This window comes from Typopeltis vanoorti, chromosome 11 (genome assembly GCF_054136105.1).
Source record: "Typopeltis vanoorti isolate ZY-2024b chromosome 11, IOZ_Tvanoo_1.0, whole genome shotgun sequence".
Lineage (NCBI taxonomy): Eukaryota > Metazoa > Arthropoda > Arachnida > Uropygi > Thelyphonidae > Typopeltis > Typopeltis vanoorti.
In genome coordinates, this window is record NC_143559.1 from 16,515,618 (window position 1) to 16,530,970 (window position 15,353).

At 37.1% G+C, this 15,353-nt stretch overlaps 1 protein-coding gene across 1 annotated transcript in view; it reads right to left on the reverse strand.

The window, feature by feature from the left end:
- Window positions 1-10,205, reverse strand: part of AP-2sigma (adaptor protein complex 2, sigma subunit) — an 80,136-nt gene extending 69,931 nt beyond the window's left edge. Inside the window, exon 1 of the mRNA XM_090400344.1 lies at window positions 10,074-10,205. Within this exon, the coding sequence (XP_090256470.1) occupies window positions 10,074-10,076 (3 nt within the window). The 5' untranslated portion in view covers window positions 10,077-10,205. The remainder of the gene's footprint in view (window positions 1-10,073) is intronic.
- Window positions 10,206-15,353: the final 5,148 nt, after the last annotated feature.

Here is a 15,353-nt window from a genome sequence, read left to right on the forward strand (position 1 = left end):
ATGCTCCATAAACAATGATTGAGACACCACACTCCATACTTATGATGTTACTCATCAGTTTTAATTTATTTGACTGTGTTACTCTATTCGTTTTTTTACTAGCAAAAGTTACTGTGTACCGTTATACTTGTCCTGAAGAAGCCAGAGAGAGAATAGCTGGTGAAACTTGTTGACAATTTGTGTATATCATTTATTAATATCTGGTCAACGAATAAAACCAAGAAAAAGCTCAAGTTTTAATGTTTAAGTGACCAAATACTAAACAAAAATGAACAGACTCGATGGCTATACAAAGCATAAGGTACATTCCTTTGAAAAACTCAAATGTTAAACCATTTAACTTCTTAAAAAGATGTAGACAGTTCAACATCATTCCCAAGTATTTAACTATTAAAGAGCAATCACAATCAATAAGAGCGAAACGTATTTACTTTAAGGAATCTTTGTCTTTATTCTGTGAAAGAATTCAACATGTTAGATTTGTACTTAGTAAAATAGACCTCAAATGCTTAGAACTTTTCGAAGACATCTCTAACAGCATAGATAGCAACGTTCGGAATATTTCTGACCAGATGGTTCAAAATAGTCTTGACAAGATTTTTCTAACTATTAAAAAATCGAAAAAAAATTTAAAGTCAATAGACTTTATGAAAAAAAAAAATACAACTAAAGACCGAATGTCCCAGATGAAAAAGTTATTTTCAATCTTTCAGACTACACATTATCAAAACCAGAAGCAGACATACTAAAGGTTTCGACTTCGCTATCATGCTAGCGTTATACTTGTCCTGAAGAAGCCAGACAAAATGACTGGTGAAACTTGTTGACAATTTGTGTATATCATTTATTAATATATCTGGTCAACGAATAAAACCAAGAAAAAGCTCCAGTTTTAATGTTTAAGTGGCCAAATACAAAACAAAAATGAACAGCCTCGATGGCTATACATCCCTGCGCTGATCAATTCCAAAGTAAATCCAGATCACATTCCAGAGATTAATTTTATAGCAACATAGAAAAGGCACTTTCTTCATTCCTGGAAACAATAGCAAATGATATCCGATTAAAAAGCACTATCATCCTTTCAACTTCAAAACCACCAAAATTTAATGCAACTCCTTTGACTAAAGCCTACCAAAGACTACATAACAAAGATCACTGAGTTAGTTTCAGACACATCAACCTAGCACATATTAGATGTCAATCCAACTTTAAAAAATCAAAAAGAGACTAATATTCCATTACGGAACATGACTAGGCGGTCTTCGGACTCACAACAAAGTCCGAAATCTCTACACCCACTGATGCCACGCTTATATGGTGCACCAAAAGTGCACAAAATTGGAGTTCAGCTCCACCTGATCGATCGTCGATGGAAGAAATTCTCCTACATATCTACTAGTTAAATATCTAGCCAGCCTGTCTTTTGAAAGATAATATAAAAAAAAAAAATCAGATTCCTTCATAAAGAATTCTAAGCATTTCACTGAAAAATTAAAAGGCGTCTCCATCTTAAAAACAGACATCCTTGCAAGCTTAGACGTGGTTTTGTTTTTCACCAACATGCCTGTTGAAGAAGTTATCAAGATCATAGACAATCTCTATCCACATGACACAGCTCAGCTTTTTTGCCATTACCTCAAATCAAATTATTTCAAAGTGGATAACACAATTTATAAACAACTTGATGGCTTACCCATGGGCAGTCCTTATCACCTGACTGCACTGATCTGTCCATGGAAAAACTAGAAGCTGACATTCTTTTCAAAGTAAATCCAAAGCCGTTGGTTTGGTGGACATATGTAGATGATATTTTCATAATTTGGAAAGGCACAGAAACTCTTATTTGATTTCCTTACAAAAATCAGATTCCTTCCACCAAAAAATAAAGTTCATGTTAGAGCTTGAAAAGAATAACCAATTGCCTTTTCTAGATACGCTAATAAAGAAACAAGAGAATGGACAAACCCAATTCACAATTTATCGAAAACCAACAGACAATGGACGTTACCTGCACTTCAAATCATCTCGCCATATTGCGCAAAAACTCAGCATAACACATATGCTTAAAAATAGACTGACCAATATTATCTCAGAAGAAAAAGATTTCCTTGATGAACTCTCTCTCATATCTCAAACACTAGTAAACAACGGTTATCCAAAAAATATAATCAAAAAGATTCTTCATAGAAATTAAACAAAAATAGCCAAACTCCTGAAGTCTTTCAACATCAGATTTGCTCTCAAACCTGTCAAAACTATTATTATTATTATTATCCAGGCCTCCATGGAGTCAAAAGACTAATCGTGGGAGGTCCTTCTTAAGAAACACAAAATCTATCAAGACTCATCAAGGGGCGGTCCACCCTAAGAAACAAAGTCTATCATACCACTCCTTAAACTCATTGACCGTTCTCGCTCTCACCACTCCATCAGGCAATGCATTCCATGTTTCAACCACCATCCATGCAAAGAAACCACTCCTCACGGTTTCCTTTCGTAACTTCAGATGGCCTCTTGTCATCACTCGTTCCCGCTGTTCAACCAAGCAAAAGAACTCCCCAGTGTCAACCCTGTAACCCCCTTTCAACAGTTTAAAAGTCTCAATTATATCACCTCTCCATCTATCCACCAAACTCTGCAGTCCACATTCCCTCAGCAAATCCTCATAATTAACATTGTACAGTCCTGAAAAATCATCTTTGTTATCTGCCTTTATACCCTTTCCACAGTTAATTGATCCCCTTCAAATCCTGGGGACCAAATCTGAGAACAATAGTTTATGTGTGGTCTGATCAGTCTTCTACAATGGAATGATAACCCTTTTATCTCTGCAGGTCAGTGTCCTTTTCATTATTGCAGCAATCCTCTGTTACATTCACCACCTTTGTAATATGTCCCCTAAATTTCAGGTTTCTATCAATCATCAACCCCAGATCTCGTCTCCCCTACTTCTTCCAGTATAACTCCTCCCATAGAGTATGCAGTGTCCCATCGATGTTTCCCAAACCTCAAGACCTTACATTTTGTTGCATTAAACTGATATCCCCCATTCATTTGCCCATCTATCTAGCTTATTCAAATCCTCTTGTAGGGGTACCATATCTGCACTATTACTAATAATCCTTCCCAGCTTCGCATCATTCGCAAACAACTGAATATCCCCTTTCAATCCACTGACAATGTCACTGATATAAAGGTTAAACAATATAGGTCCCAGTACTGAGCCTATGGCACCCCCACTTGTAACCCTCTGCCTCCTTGAAACTGCTCCACCATACACAACTCTCTGATATCTATCAGACAGCCAATCTACACCAATCTATATGCCATATTTTAAGATCTCCTAAGGACATTAATGGCTTCTTCAAATACGCAGATGTATATAGCATCCCATATTCCTGTGGATTAAGTTACATAGGACAAACATCAAGAAGCCTGGAAATTCGAAAAAAAGAACACAGGGGAGGTGAACAACAGAACACATACTTCAGTATTAATCCATCACCTCTCGATCTCTAACCACACTAGTGATTGGTATAACAGCTCCATGCCTTATATAGAAGAAGATTTTTGATTGAAACTTCAAAGAAGCCACAGTTGTACTCCGTTCGGGAGAAAATCTAAACAGAAATCAAAGAATGATTCTGAAAGAAATCTGGAAAAGCCTAATAAATTCACTCAGCTTATCAGAATTTCATTTTGCTAAAAACTATATGATGTGCTCAATAAACAATGACTGAGTCACCACGCTCCATGCTTATGATGTTACTCGTCAGTTTTAATTTATTTGACTGTGTTACTCCATTCTGCTTTATTTACTAGCGAACGTTAGTGTGTACTGTTATACTTGTCTTGAAGAAGCCAGACAGAATAGCTGGTGAAACTTGTTAACAATTTGTGTATATCATTTATTAATATGTGATCAACGAATAAAACCAAGAAAAAGCTCAAGTTTTAATGTTTAAGTGACCAAATACAAAACAAAAATGAACAACCATATTTTTTAAGATTAGGTTTATTTTTTAAATCTACTGCTGATTCTAAAGAAAAAAGTCTCAAATTTGTATTTTTTGTGGTGAAGCATAGTAATTTTTTATTTGATTTTGTGCAAAGTATCCAAGACATCGTCAGCAAGTCCTGCCTGACCATACCTTTTATGATTTAGGCTCCCATGGAGTCAAAAGATTCATCATGGGAGGTCCTTCCTAGAAAAAACAAAGTATCATATCACTCCTTGAACTCATTGACTGTTCATGCTCTCAGCACTATCAGGCAATGCATTCCATCCACCATATAAAGAAACCACTCCTCACCTTCTTGCTCACAGCTTCCTTTTGTAACTTCCAGGGATGGCACTTGTCACTCCTTCCTCCATTCCACCAAGCGAAAGAACTCCCCAGTGTCAACCCTGTAACTACCTCTCAAGAGTTAAAAGACACAATCATATCACCTCTCCTTCTATATACCAATCTCTGCCATCCACATTCCCTCAGTTGATCCTCATAACCAACACTGTATAGTCTTGTACAGTCCTGAAACTAACTTTATCTGCCTCTGTACACTTTCCACAGTTAATTTATCCCCTTCAAATCCTGGAGACCAAATTTGAGAACAATAGTCTAAGTCTGCTCTGATGAGGGCTTTATACAATGGAATGACAACTCTTATCTCTACAGGTTAGCATCCTTCTCAGGATTACAGCAATCCTGTGGGTTACCTTCACCACCTTTGCAATATGTTCCCTGAATTTCAGGTTTCTATCAATCATATCAATGATAACAGATGCATTCATGTTCTTCTAGGCCATCGGTTCCCAATTGATGGTACGCGTTATAAGTTCAGTTATTGACTGAGTATAAGTAAGTGCGTTATATTAAGATAGGCACTGAACAGAAGTGTCAGTATTTAAAAACAGCTATTTTAAAAACAAGGGGTTACAATTTATAGAAATGGGTTTAAAAGGGGGTACACAAGTAGAAAGAGGTTGGGAACCACTGTTCTAGGAAGATGTTAGCAGACCTCCCATTCTGACCATAATATAAGTTGCAGGAACAAGGAACTTTGTAAATGCATAAAACTGAGAGAGGAGGTACAGCATCCTTGGGAGAGTGGATGAGGGTGGCTTGATTCAGATGATGATTGAAGGCAGTGATTGTGCCTTAGAGTTTGGCTATTTTTTCTGAGGTGCCATGGATATAAGGAACAATGATAGCATTACTATCAATGATCAGCATCCATCCGCTTAGAGGAACACAAGTCTTACATCTGCAAACACAACTACGGCCATTCAGGCTTGGCCGACCATGTTTTGGATACTACCCACGGGGTATCTTGAAAGGAAACCAACCACCATGCTCCACCACAGCAAATTCAAGAAAGAGAGACTTTTCTTGGAAGCAGCAGCAGCAGCTCTCAAAAACCAACCAAATCTGAATAAATACGGTTGTATTAAGCTTCCGAAGATTTGGGAAACACTCATCACCAGAAGTCCCACCTTACATTCCAGGCCACCTACTACTGCCCTTATAGGGCACTCCAACTAGATAGGACTTTGGTGTCACCCACGTGGTTGGGCTCAGTATTGTTTATTATTTGTGTGTATGTTACATTAACTGTTTTTGTAATCCCCGTAGATGTCCTAGTGACTAGGACGAAATATATGAAGTATTAAATTCTATTTTAATTCTCTTTGAGTGTTGTAAAAAATCCATTAAGCCTCCAACATAATGATAGCATTACTATATTCAGCATGTTGAGAGGAATGTGAGTTACAATTAATTTATTTTAATCTTTTTGGCACTGTAGCCACTGAAAAGGAAAGTCTAGTGAATAAACTAGACTTTCAGAGTTCAGCTATAAGTTCAGCCTTGGTAGAACAGAGATTGAAGGCTCTATTAACAAGGGTTTTGATAACACCATATTGTTTAGAGGTGGGATGATGGGAAAGTTTATGTATGTATCTATATATGTACCTGTATAGTGGGGTTCTCTGTAAACAGAGAAAGAAAGGGTGCCATTGGAAAGATAAGGATGATGATTAGAGTATCTAGAAAAGGCAGTTTATTATTTTCTTTTTCTATAGTGAACTGGATTCTAGGGTGCTGTCTGTTGAGGAGGAGGATGTGTCTGAGCTATGTAGCCAAATAGAAAACACATCATTAATGTATCTCAGCCAGATAAAAGGTTTGAGAGTAGCCACACCAAGACCATGTTTTTCAAAATATCCCAAAGGTGAGAACCCATAGCTTTACCCTCAATCTGTTTATAATCTTCCCAAGTGAAGTAGACAAAACGAATAATAAAATTAAAAGGTTCAATATTGGGGGAAATTTTATTTTTTTTTATAAATTTAAAGTAAATTTACTAATCTCTCTCTTTTTGAGGGATATTAATAAAAAGAGACATGACATCAAAGCTTATCATGATATCATTATTACCTAAAACAAAATTTTGAATGAAAGATTTGAAATGAGTGGAATGTTTCATAAAAGAAGAATGACCTATAAGTGGAGCCAAGGATTTATCTAACTTAAGGGGGGGGGACAGCAGTATCTACTATTGGATGGAGGAAAGGATTATTGGATTTATGAATCTGACAATCCATATATATGGGGGAGGGAGGCCAAGATGTGATATTTTTAAGAAGCCTCACTAATGTTTTCTTTTGAGAATTAGTGGGATCATAATTCAGTGGTTAATAAGTAGCGCAGTCTCTGAGAAACATTTATTGTCTGATTATATACTCACAGGACACTGATAACCACAGTAGAATTACCCTTGTCAGCTACAGTGATTATTTTGCTGCTATCTTTGCATAATTTATGAAGAGAGAGAGAGAGCAGTTGGCTGTTGGAGATTTCTTTTCAGTGAAGCTTGAGAAAGGATGTTTGCTATGTCAAGCCTGATAGTGTGGGTGATGGCAAGAGTCAAGTTGCAAATACCATGGAGATACTGCAAAGTTGTGACTGAGGTTAAGGATACTAATGGCTGTTTCATCAAGTCTAGACAAAAGGTTTATGGCAACTTAAAACAGATGACTGTGGCTGAGAAAAAAATCTATGCAGATTGTTATATTTCTGTGCTTCTCTTAGATTTGCAGAAATTTTTTACAGATTGATTTATCTGATATATTAGAGGATAAACAAAAGTTCATGATTAAGAATTGACTACAGTCCTGCATGAAGAGTGTTATTGTGTGTGTTTCCGCAATTTTAATACTGTTTGTTTCCCTGACGATGTCTCAGTGAATAAGATGAAACAGAGGACTGATTAAATGTGCTGTATTTATTCCATTAAACCTCAAAATTAGTCCTATGTCTTGCTCATCTGCCAGGTCTCACTGCTATATATCAGTCTGGTTTTACATCATTTTGCAGATTTCCTTTTAACTTGCTTGACACTTTAATATCACTCAAGATTTAGAATGGCGAGTCTGTTGCCATGGTATAACAGAGAGGAGTTTAGAAGGAGAGCTATAATCACAAATGACATTATGTGCAGGTTATGCAGACAGTGTGGTGTGGAATGAGTTTGATGGGTGAAAGGATTTATACAAGATGGATGGCCTGCATTTGAATGGATTTGGTGTGCAGAGACTGGAAAAAGTGTTGCTGAATGAAGTTAAAATGGATGTGCAGAACCATCGAAACTAGAACCAAGGGGGGGGGAGTGGATATGGGGACATCAGTAAGATAGTTGAGTGTAAGAATGTATATAATGTACCTGAGTCAGTACTAAGGACAAAAAATCGGAATGGGATAGTTAGAATAACGCATCAAGATAGGGGTGGGACAAAGGGACCACTGCATTTCATGTATACTAATGCCAGGAGTATTAGGAAGAAGGAAGAATTTTGGGGGCTTCATTGGCTCTTCCTGGCCACAGGTTATTGGCATTAGTGAAACATGGTTGACGAAAGATGATATAGTTAGTGAGATAGAATGTGTAGGTAATAGTGTTTAGGAGGGACAGAGAGAATAAAATGGGGGGGAGGGGTGTTATTGATGATAGCTGATGAACTGCAGCCAAGGAGAATTGAATTTGTATCGCAGGATAGTGAAAAGAGCTCATTTGAGGCTATTTGGTGTGAGACTGGCAGAATAAAATATACTGTTGAATACTGCTATAGACCAGGTGATGGAATAGATGATGGAGATAGTATGCATAAACAAACTGATGAAATGAGTGGAAAGAAGGTAATTATTATGGGGGATTTCAACTATGGTAACAGTGACTGGAAGGAGGAGAGGACACATGTGAGGAAGAAAATGGATTTTATTCAATTATTAATGGATAACTATCTGAGACAGCATGTAATTGAAAATACTAGGGGTGTGAGAGTGCTTGAGCTGGTAATAATTTGAGAATTTGACTATAATGAATATGACCATGTTGCCACCTATTGGTGAGAGTGATCATAAGATATTGACCTGGGAGGTGGCTAAAGGTGTGGAATTTTCGATTAAGACAGGGTACATGTGGAATTACCGTGCTGGCAAGTATGACAAGCTTAGGAGATTGATTGCTTAGATCACTGCCATGGCATGTACAACTGCAAGGGCTGGATGTCGATAGAGCATGTGAAGTGATCAAGGAGTATTTACAGGAGGTTATGGCTGATTGTGTACCTAAGGTCCGAATAGTAAAACAAGTAGGGGTTAAATGGATGAATAACACCATTAAGCTTGAGCTGCAAAAAAAGAAACAACTGTGGAGAGAATTTAAAGAAAGAAGTGACCTGCAGGCACACGAATGGTATAAAGTGCAGGCCAGTAGGGTAACGAGGGTGGCAAAAAAAAAAGCAAAAACAGATAATGAAAGGAAACTAGCTACGCAAGCTAAAGAGAATCCCAAACAGTTATTTAAATATGCTGCAAACGACTTGGATAGATTGGAGTTCTGGGCTAAGGAGAATGGTTGTCAATTTAATGTGACAAAATGTAAGATTATGCATTTTGGGATGAAAAGATTAGCAGCAGTATACCACAATGGTGGAACTGTACTCCAGGAGATTGATGAGGCCAGGGACTCGGGAGTGTTGGTGGATAGGGAGATGAAGTTTAGGGGGCACATTGCAAAAGTAGCTAAATCAGCTCATCAACTCACTTGGTTGTTGAAAAATACCTTGACGAGCAGAGACAAGCAAGTTATTGTACCTCTGTACCGAGCCTTGATAAGACCTCATCTCGACTACTGTGTCCAGATTTGGTCACCTCAGTTCCTACTTGATGGGGAGGAGGTGCAGAGGATCCAGAGGTGAGTGAATAAGATGATAGCAGGTCTATGGAATGAACCATATGAGAACGATTTGAAGATTTGTGGGTTGCAGAAATTAGTTGATAGGCAGAAAAGGGGAGATATGATTGAGACATTCAAATTGCTAAAGGGTTTCTATAAGATTAATTCAGAGGATATTTTTGTGATCAGGAGTGGTGGTTGGAGAACTATGCAAGGTATGAGAGATAATGTGAGAAAGTCATATAGTTGTGTGGACATGATGTTTAGGGCCTCCCTCGATGAGTCTAAGGACTCCCTGAAGTCTCCCATAATAATAATAGTAAAGATGCCTGAAACCTTCCAGTTTATATAAACCCTGATTAGGTCCTACTACTTACTTCTGAGTTCCAGGATAACTATTGAAATGGTTCTCATAAACACCCAGTACATTCCACTCTCAATGAGAGAGTTAGGGAAAAAAAAAGATTAAAATTATTCAGTCAAGTTAAAATTCTGTAAGCTGATGACATAATCTTATTCAAGTTCCATGAACGAAAGCTGCTATTTTGTCCCTTATATATTTTCAAGCAATTAAAAGATAAAATTAAAGAAACGGTAAAGTGATATCGCTTTTTTGAATTAAATTTTAACAACATCAAATAAAAATATTCCATTTTAACCTCCTGTAGCTATTCAGAGCAAAACAAAACATATATATATATATATATATATATATATATATATATATATATATATGCCTGAACGCTTATTATTTAACTAAACAACACCATGCAAATACATATCACATCTGTATGCTATTCCCTTATAATTAGGAGCTCAAAACAAACACATACCATGTCTAAATACAATCAGGTACATACAGCGTATATTCCTAATATTAAATAATCTTTCACCGAAACGCTCTCATTCAAACATAAAACCACCCACTTTTCACTTCGAATTGAAACCATAGGTTAATATTAGACGTAGAGGGCGCTGATAACTTAGCAAAACTTTTTTTTTTTACAACACAGACACCAAGCTTCCATATCCACAATATTTTGATGTCAATTTTATAGTAACCTTCTTTTCCATAAAACAAAAATAATTTATTGGATTTTTAATGATGACCAGTCCAACTGATACGATTATACGAACATGGATCCTGATTGAATTCCTGATCATTTCAGAAAAAGAATATGTTGTGGAATTAAAATCGTTCCATGTGCATAATGATACGAAACTACCGATTCCAAGAAGAATGCTGGTAAGAAAAATTAAAATGGGAATACAATATTTTTAGAAGATCACACCCCTTTGGATAGACCATCAAACACCACAAATGATGAAAATCAGAAAACGTTGGATGAATACATTCGTCAAGTCCACTGTGTTATTGAGAACTACAAAACTCTGCAACTGCACAAGTAATGCCAGAAATGATGTAATACAGAAAATTTGTTGTCAATGGGCACCCGAATTACGGAGTGAGTGAATGATAAGAGACTCAGAATTAGCTCAGACATTTAGAAGCGGACATGATATGGGATATAAACAGGATTCCTCATTTTTCAAACTTGCTATTATTCATAATAATAATCTTTCCCCAATTTCGAAGAAAAAAACGTGAATTGCAACATGTATCATTATTGTTATTACTATTATTATTAATTGCAGTAGTGATATCAGCAATTATTATTAGTTGCAGTAGTGGTATCAGCAACTCCATGGAGTTCTTAGACTCATCGAGGGTGTTATTCATCCATTTAACCCCTACTTGTTTTACTATTAGGACCTCAGGTATACAAACAGCCATAACCTCCTGTAAATGCTCCTTGACCACTTCCCATGCTCTATCGACGTCCAGCCCCTGCAGCTGTACATGCCATGGCAGTGATCCAAGCAATCAATCTCCTAAGCTTGTCATACTTGCCAGCACGGTAATTCCACAAATACCCTGTCTTAATCAAAAATTCCACACCTTTAGCCACCTCCCAGGTCAATATCTTATGATCACTCTCACCAATAGGCGGCAACATGGTCATATTAATTATAGTCAAATTCTCAGATGCTATTATCGGCTCAAGCACTCTCACACCCCTAGTATTTTCAATTACATGCTGTCTCAGATAGTTATCCATTAATAATTGAATAAAATCCATTTTCTTCCTCACATGTGTCCTCTCCTCCTTCCAGTCACTGTTAACATAGTTGAAATCCCCCATAATAATTACCTTCCTTCCACTCATTTCATTTTAATCAGTTTGTTTATGCATACTATCTCCACCATCTATTCCATCACCTGGTCTATAGCAGTCTTCAATTTTCCTTGGTTGCAGTTCATCAGCTATCATCAATGACACCCCTCCAACCATTTTATTCTCTCTGTCCCTCCTAAACACACTATAACCTACACATTCTATCCCACTAACTATATCTTCTTGCGTCAGCCATGTTTCACTAATGCCAATAACCTGTGGCCAGGTAGAGCCAATCAAGGCCAAAAATTCTTCCTTCTTGTTCCTAATACTCCTGGCATTAGTATACATGAAATGTAGTGATCCATTTGTTCCACCCCTAATTTGATGAGTTATTCTAAATGTCCCATTCCCATTTTTTGTCCTTGGTGCTGGCTCAGGTACATTATATACATTTTTACACTCGACTGTCTCACTGATGTCTGCATATCCCCCCCCCATCCTTGGTAGTTCTAGTTTCCCTGGTTCTGCACATCCATTTTCACTTCATTCAGCAACACTTTTTGCAGTCTTCGCACACCAAGTCCATTCAAATGCAGGCCATCCATCTTGTATAAGTTCTTTCGCCCATCAAACTCATTCCACACGTCCACGAATTCCACACCACACCGTTTACATAACCTGCGCATAATGTCATTTGCGATTATGGCCCTCCTTCTAAACTCCTCTCTGCCATACCGCAGCAACAGTCTGACCATTCTAACTCTGTGACTTTTTTCTTTCGCTACCTTTAACAATATTTTCAAGTCCTCTATCATAAAAAATTTATCACCTTTCAATTCATTCGTACCCGCCACAATTATTAATTCTTTCACCCTCTGTTTTTTCACTCTAATACTCTCACTTACATCCTTAAAATTCGCACCTGGTAAGTACGATTTAGTTACACTCCCATATATCACTCCTCTGAATAACGAGTCATCATAAGTATATATGAAAATAATCAAATACAAATAAGATTAAATCATGAGCCATCATATACAAGAGAGATAAATCAAGGAATCCGACAGGGATGTCCCCTCTCAGCAACTCTTTTTAATATTTACCTAAATGAAAAAAAATAATAATAAAATGGAATAAAAATTTCCATCAAGGTATTAAACTTTCTCCTACTGTGAACTTTTAAACACTCTCCTTTTTTGCCGACGACCAAATAATAATTACAAATTCTGAAGATAACTTACAGAAAGCTATTTTAGATCTAAATGAGATAGCCAAGGATTATAGTATGATAATATCAACAGAAAAATAAAAAGCTATGGCCTTTAAAGGACAAGATCCAGCAAGAACTAAGATAGTAATATAACATAGCAATGTAATATAAGATAACAAGATCTTAGAACAGGTGAATTCATTTAACTACCTGGGATGTATGATCACTTACGAAAATGAAAAAGATATAAACGTAAAAACTGCAAAATATTTAAAAATAACAGGTGTAATTAATTCTATATTTAAGCCAAACCTAGTTCAAAAACAAACGAGGCTAAAAGTATACAATACATTAGCCCTACCGGTCTTAATGTATGGAAGCAAAATCTGGACAATAAAACAAAAAGACAAACAAAGATTAACAACAGCAGAAATGAAGTTTATGAGAAAAACTGTAAAGTATACCCTATTTGATCACAAAAGAAACGAAGATATTATGAAAGAATTAAACCTAGAACCAGTAATTGAAAAAATTAAAAAATATAAACATAGATGGATTGAACACGTTCAAAGAATGAAAACAGAAAGATTACCAAAACAAGCCTTAAAGTACAATCCATTAGGAAAAAGAAAACCAGAACGTCCTCTTAAACGATTCAACGATGACTTCTAAGGCCGGAACAGGCAATGCTAGGCCTAAATCCTTAATACGTATGATGATTATTAGTATTGTTTGTAATCAACCATATCATGGAACGCATCATGCATCACAAATTCTCCACGTACGTTGAAAAATTTCAAATCATACCCAAAACACAATGTCGCTTTCAAAAAAATAAAGGAACAACAACACTCCTGTAAGATTTTCCAGACCTAATAAACGTTGCATTGGATAAAAACAGAATAACATTAGTGGTATTCATTGCCCTAACAAAAGCATTTGACACACTAACACACCAAACCTTGTTAACGAAACTAACGATATCGGAATTGGAGGTCGTCTGCTCCAGTGGTTTAAAGCATACATGAAAAAGAGGAAGCACATCACACTTATAGGATCAGCTTACAGCAAAGAGATACAGGTAACCTGTGGAGTATCGCAAGGAACTGTCCTATCTCCCATTCTATTTATCATATACACACACGACATAAGCCATCTTCCCCTAAAAAGGAAAATCTTCCAGTACACAGACGACACGGCCATAGCATCCATTCGCAACCACGCAAATATCGTTTACCCAAATATGCAAAACATTAGTCAAATCACTAACTGGTTAAAAGAAAACGGCATACATATATATAAACCCTATTAAAACAAAGCTAATGATATTCAAATCCCCAATCCCTGCCCATAGAAACTAAATATCTCACTATCTAACATTCATCCTCCTATACACAAAGCGCAGAACCTAAAACCACAACCATCACATAGGTGAAAACAACACGCTATCTCGGACTTCACTTCGATGCTGATCTAAGTTGGAACAGCCAGGGCTGCATTTACACTTTTGGAAGCCCTAGGCGCAACATCATTATGAGGCCTGAAAAATAAGCAAGTCGACATTTCCATAATAACTCATTTTAATAACACAACACAACATTGGAATACATTTAATTTTTAAAAAAAAAACCAGCTAACGCCTTTATATTCCCGTATATAGGGAGTAGGCGAGGCCGTTTTTAAGCCCTATCTAACTTTTGGAGACTGAGTGGGCAGTTCAGTCTCCACTGGTAGCCAATCAGAGATAGCTGGCCCAAGGCTATCACTAATTAATCGGCACAGTGAAGAAGGCAGTGGTGGTTCCTAACCCTAACACAATATTTTTAATGTCTGAAAACAGTGTGGGTTCGACGGCCGATTTACTTGAGTTTACGGGACGAAAAATCCGAGTTTCCGGGAGGAAAAACCAACTATCCTGTGCCAGAGATCGACAAACTTTGGAAGCGATTGAGAAAATGCTTAGAAAAAGTTTCTCTAGTCGGCGACTAGATTCGAACGCCTTTCGTCGTGCGATCAAGCGCTGTACAGTGCAAACGCCAGCTCTACTGAGCTACACATGCCCATTGGTATACATATATTTGTATTTTAAAAAAGTATAAAAATAAATTATTTAAAATTTAAATAAAAAAATTAATAACTAAAAGTTTTTTTTCCAGAGCCTGTGTAGCTCAGTGGATGTGGCGTTTGCCAACCACGGCGCTTGGCCGCACGAAGGAAGACTTGGTTTCGAGTCTAGTCGGCGACTAGAGGAAATTTTTCTAAGCCTCTGGCACGGGCAAGCAGGTTTTTCCTCCCGGAAACTCGGGTTTTTTCCCCGGAAACTCGGGTTTTTCGTCCTGTAAACTCAAGAAAATCGATCGTAGAACCCACATTATTTCAGACATTAAATATATTGTGTTAGGTTTAGGGACCACGAGATGGCGGCACATTTGAGCCGTCTCTCTTCACTGCGTACCGCTTAATTAGTGATAGCCTTGGGCCATCTATCTCTGATTGGTACCAGTGGAGATTGAACTGCCCACTCAGTCTCCAAAAGTTAGATAGGGCTAAATGGCCTCGCCTACTCCCCTTACACGGGAATAAAAAGGCGTTAGCTGATTTTTTTTTTTTTGAAGTTTTTTTCTGGCTTTAGTCTTAGCAAATAGATATATAATGTCATCATAATACTCGATGTGAGGGTCAGGGTCCATTACATCTGATTCAATGTAATAACGGCTGGTCAC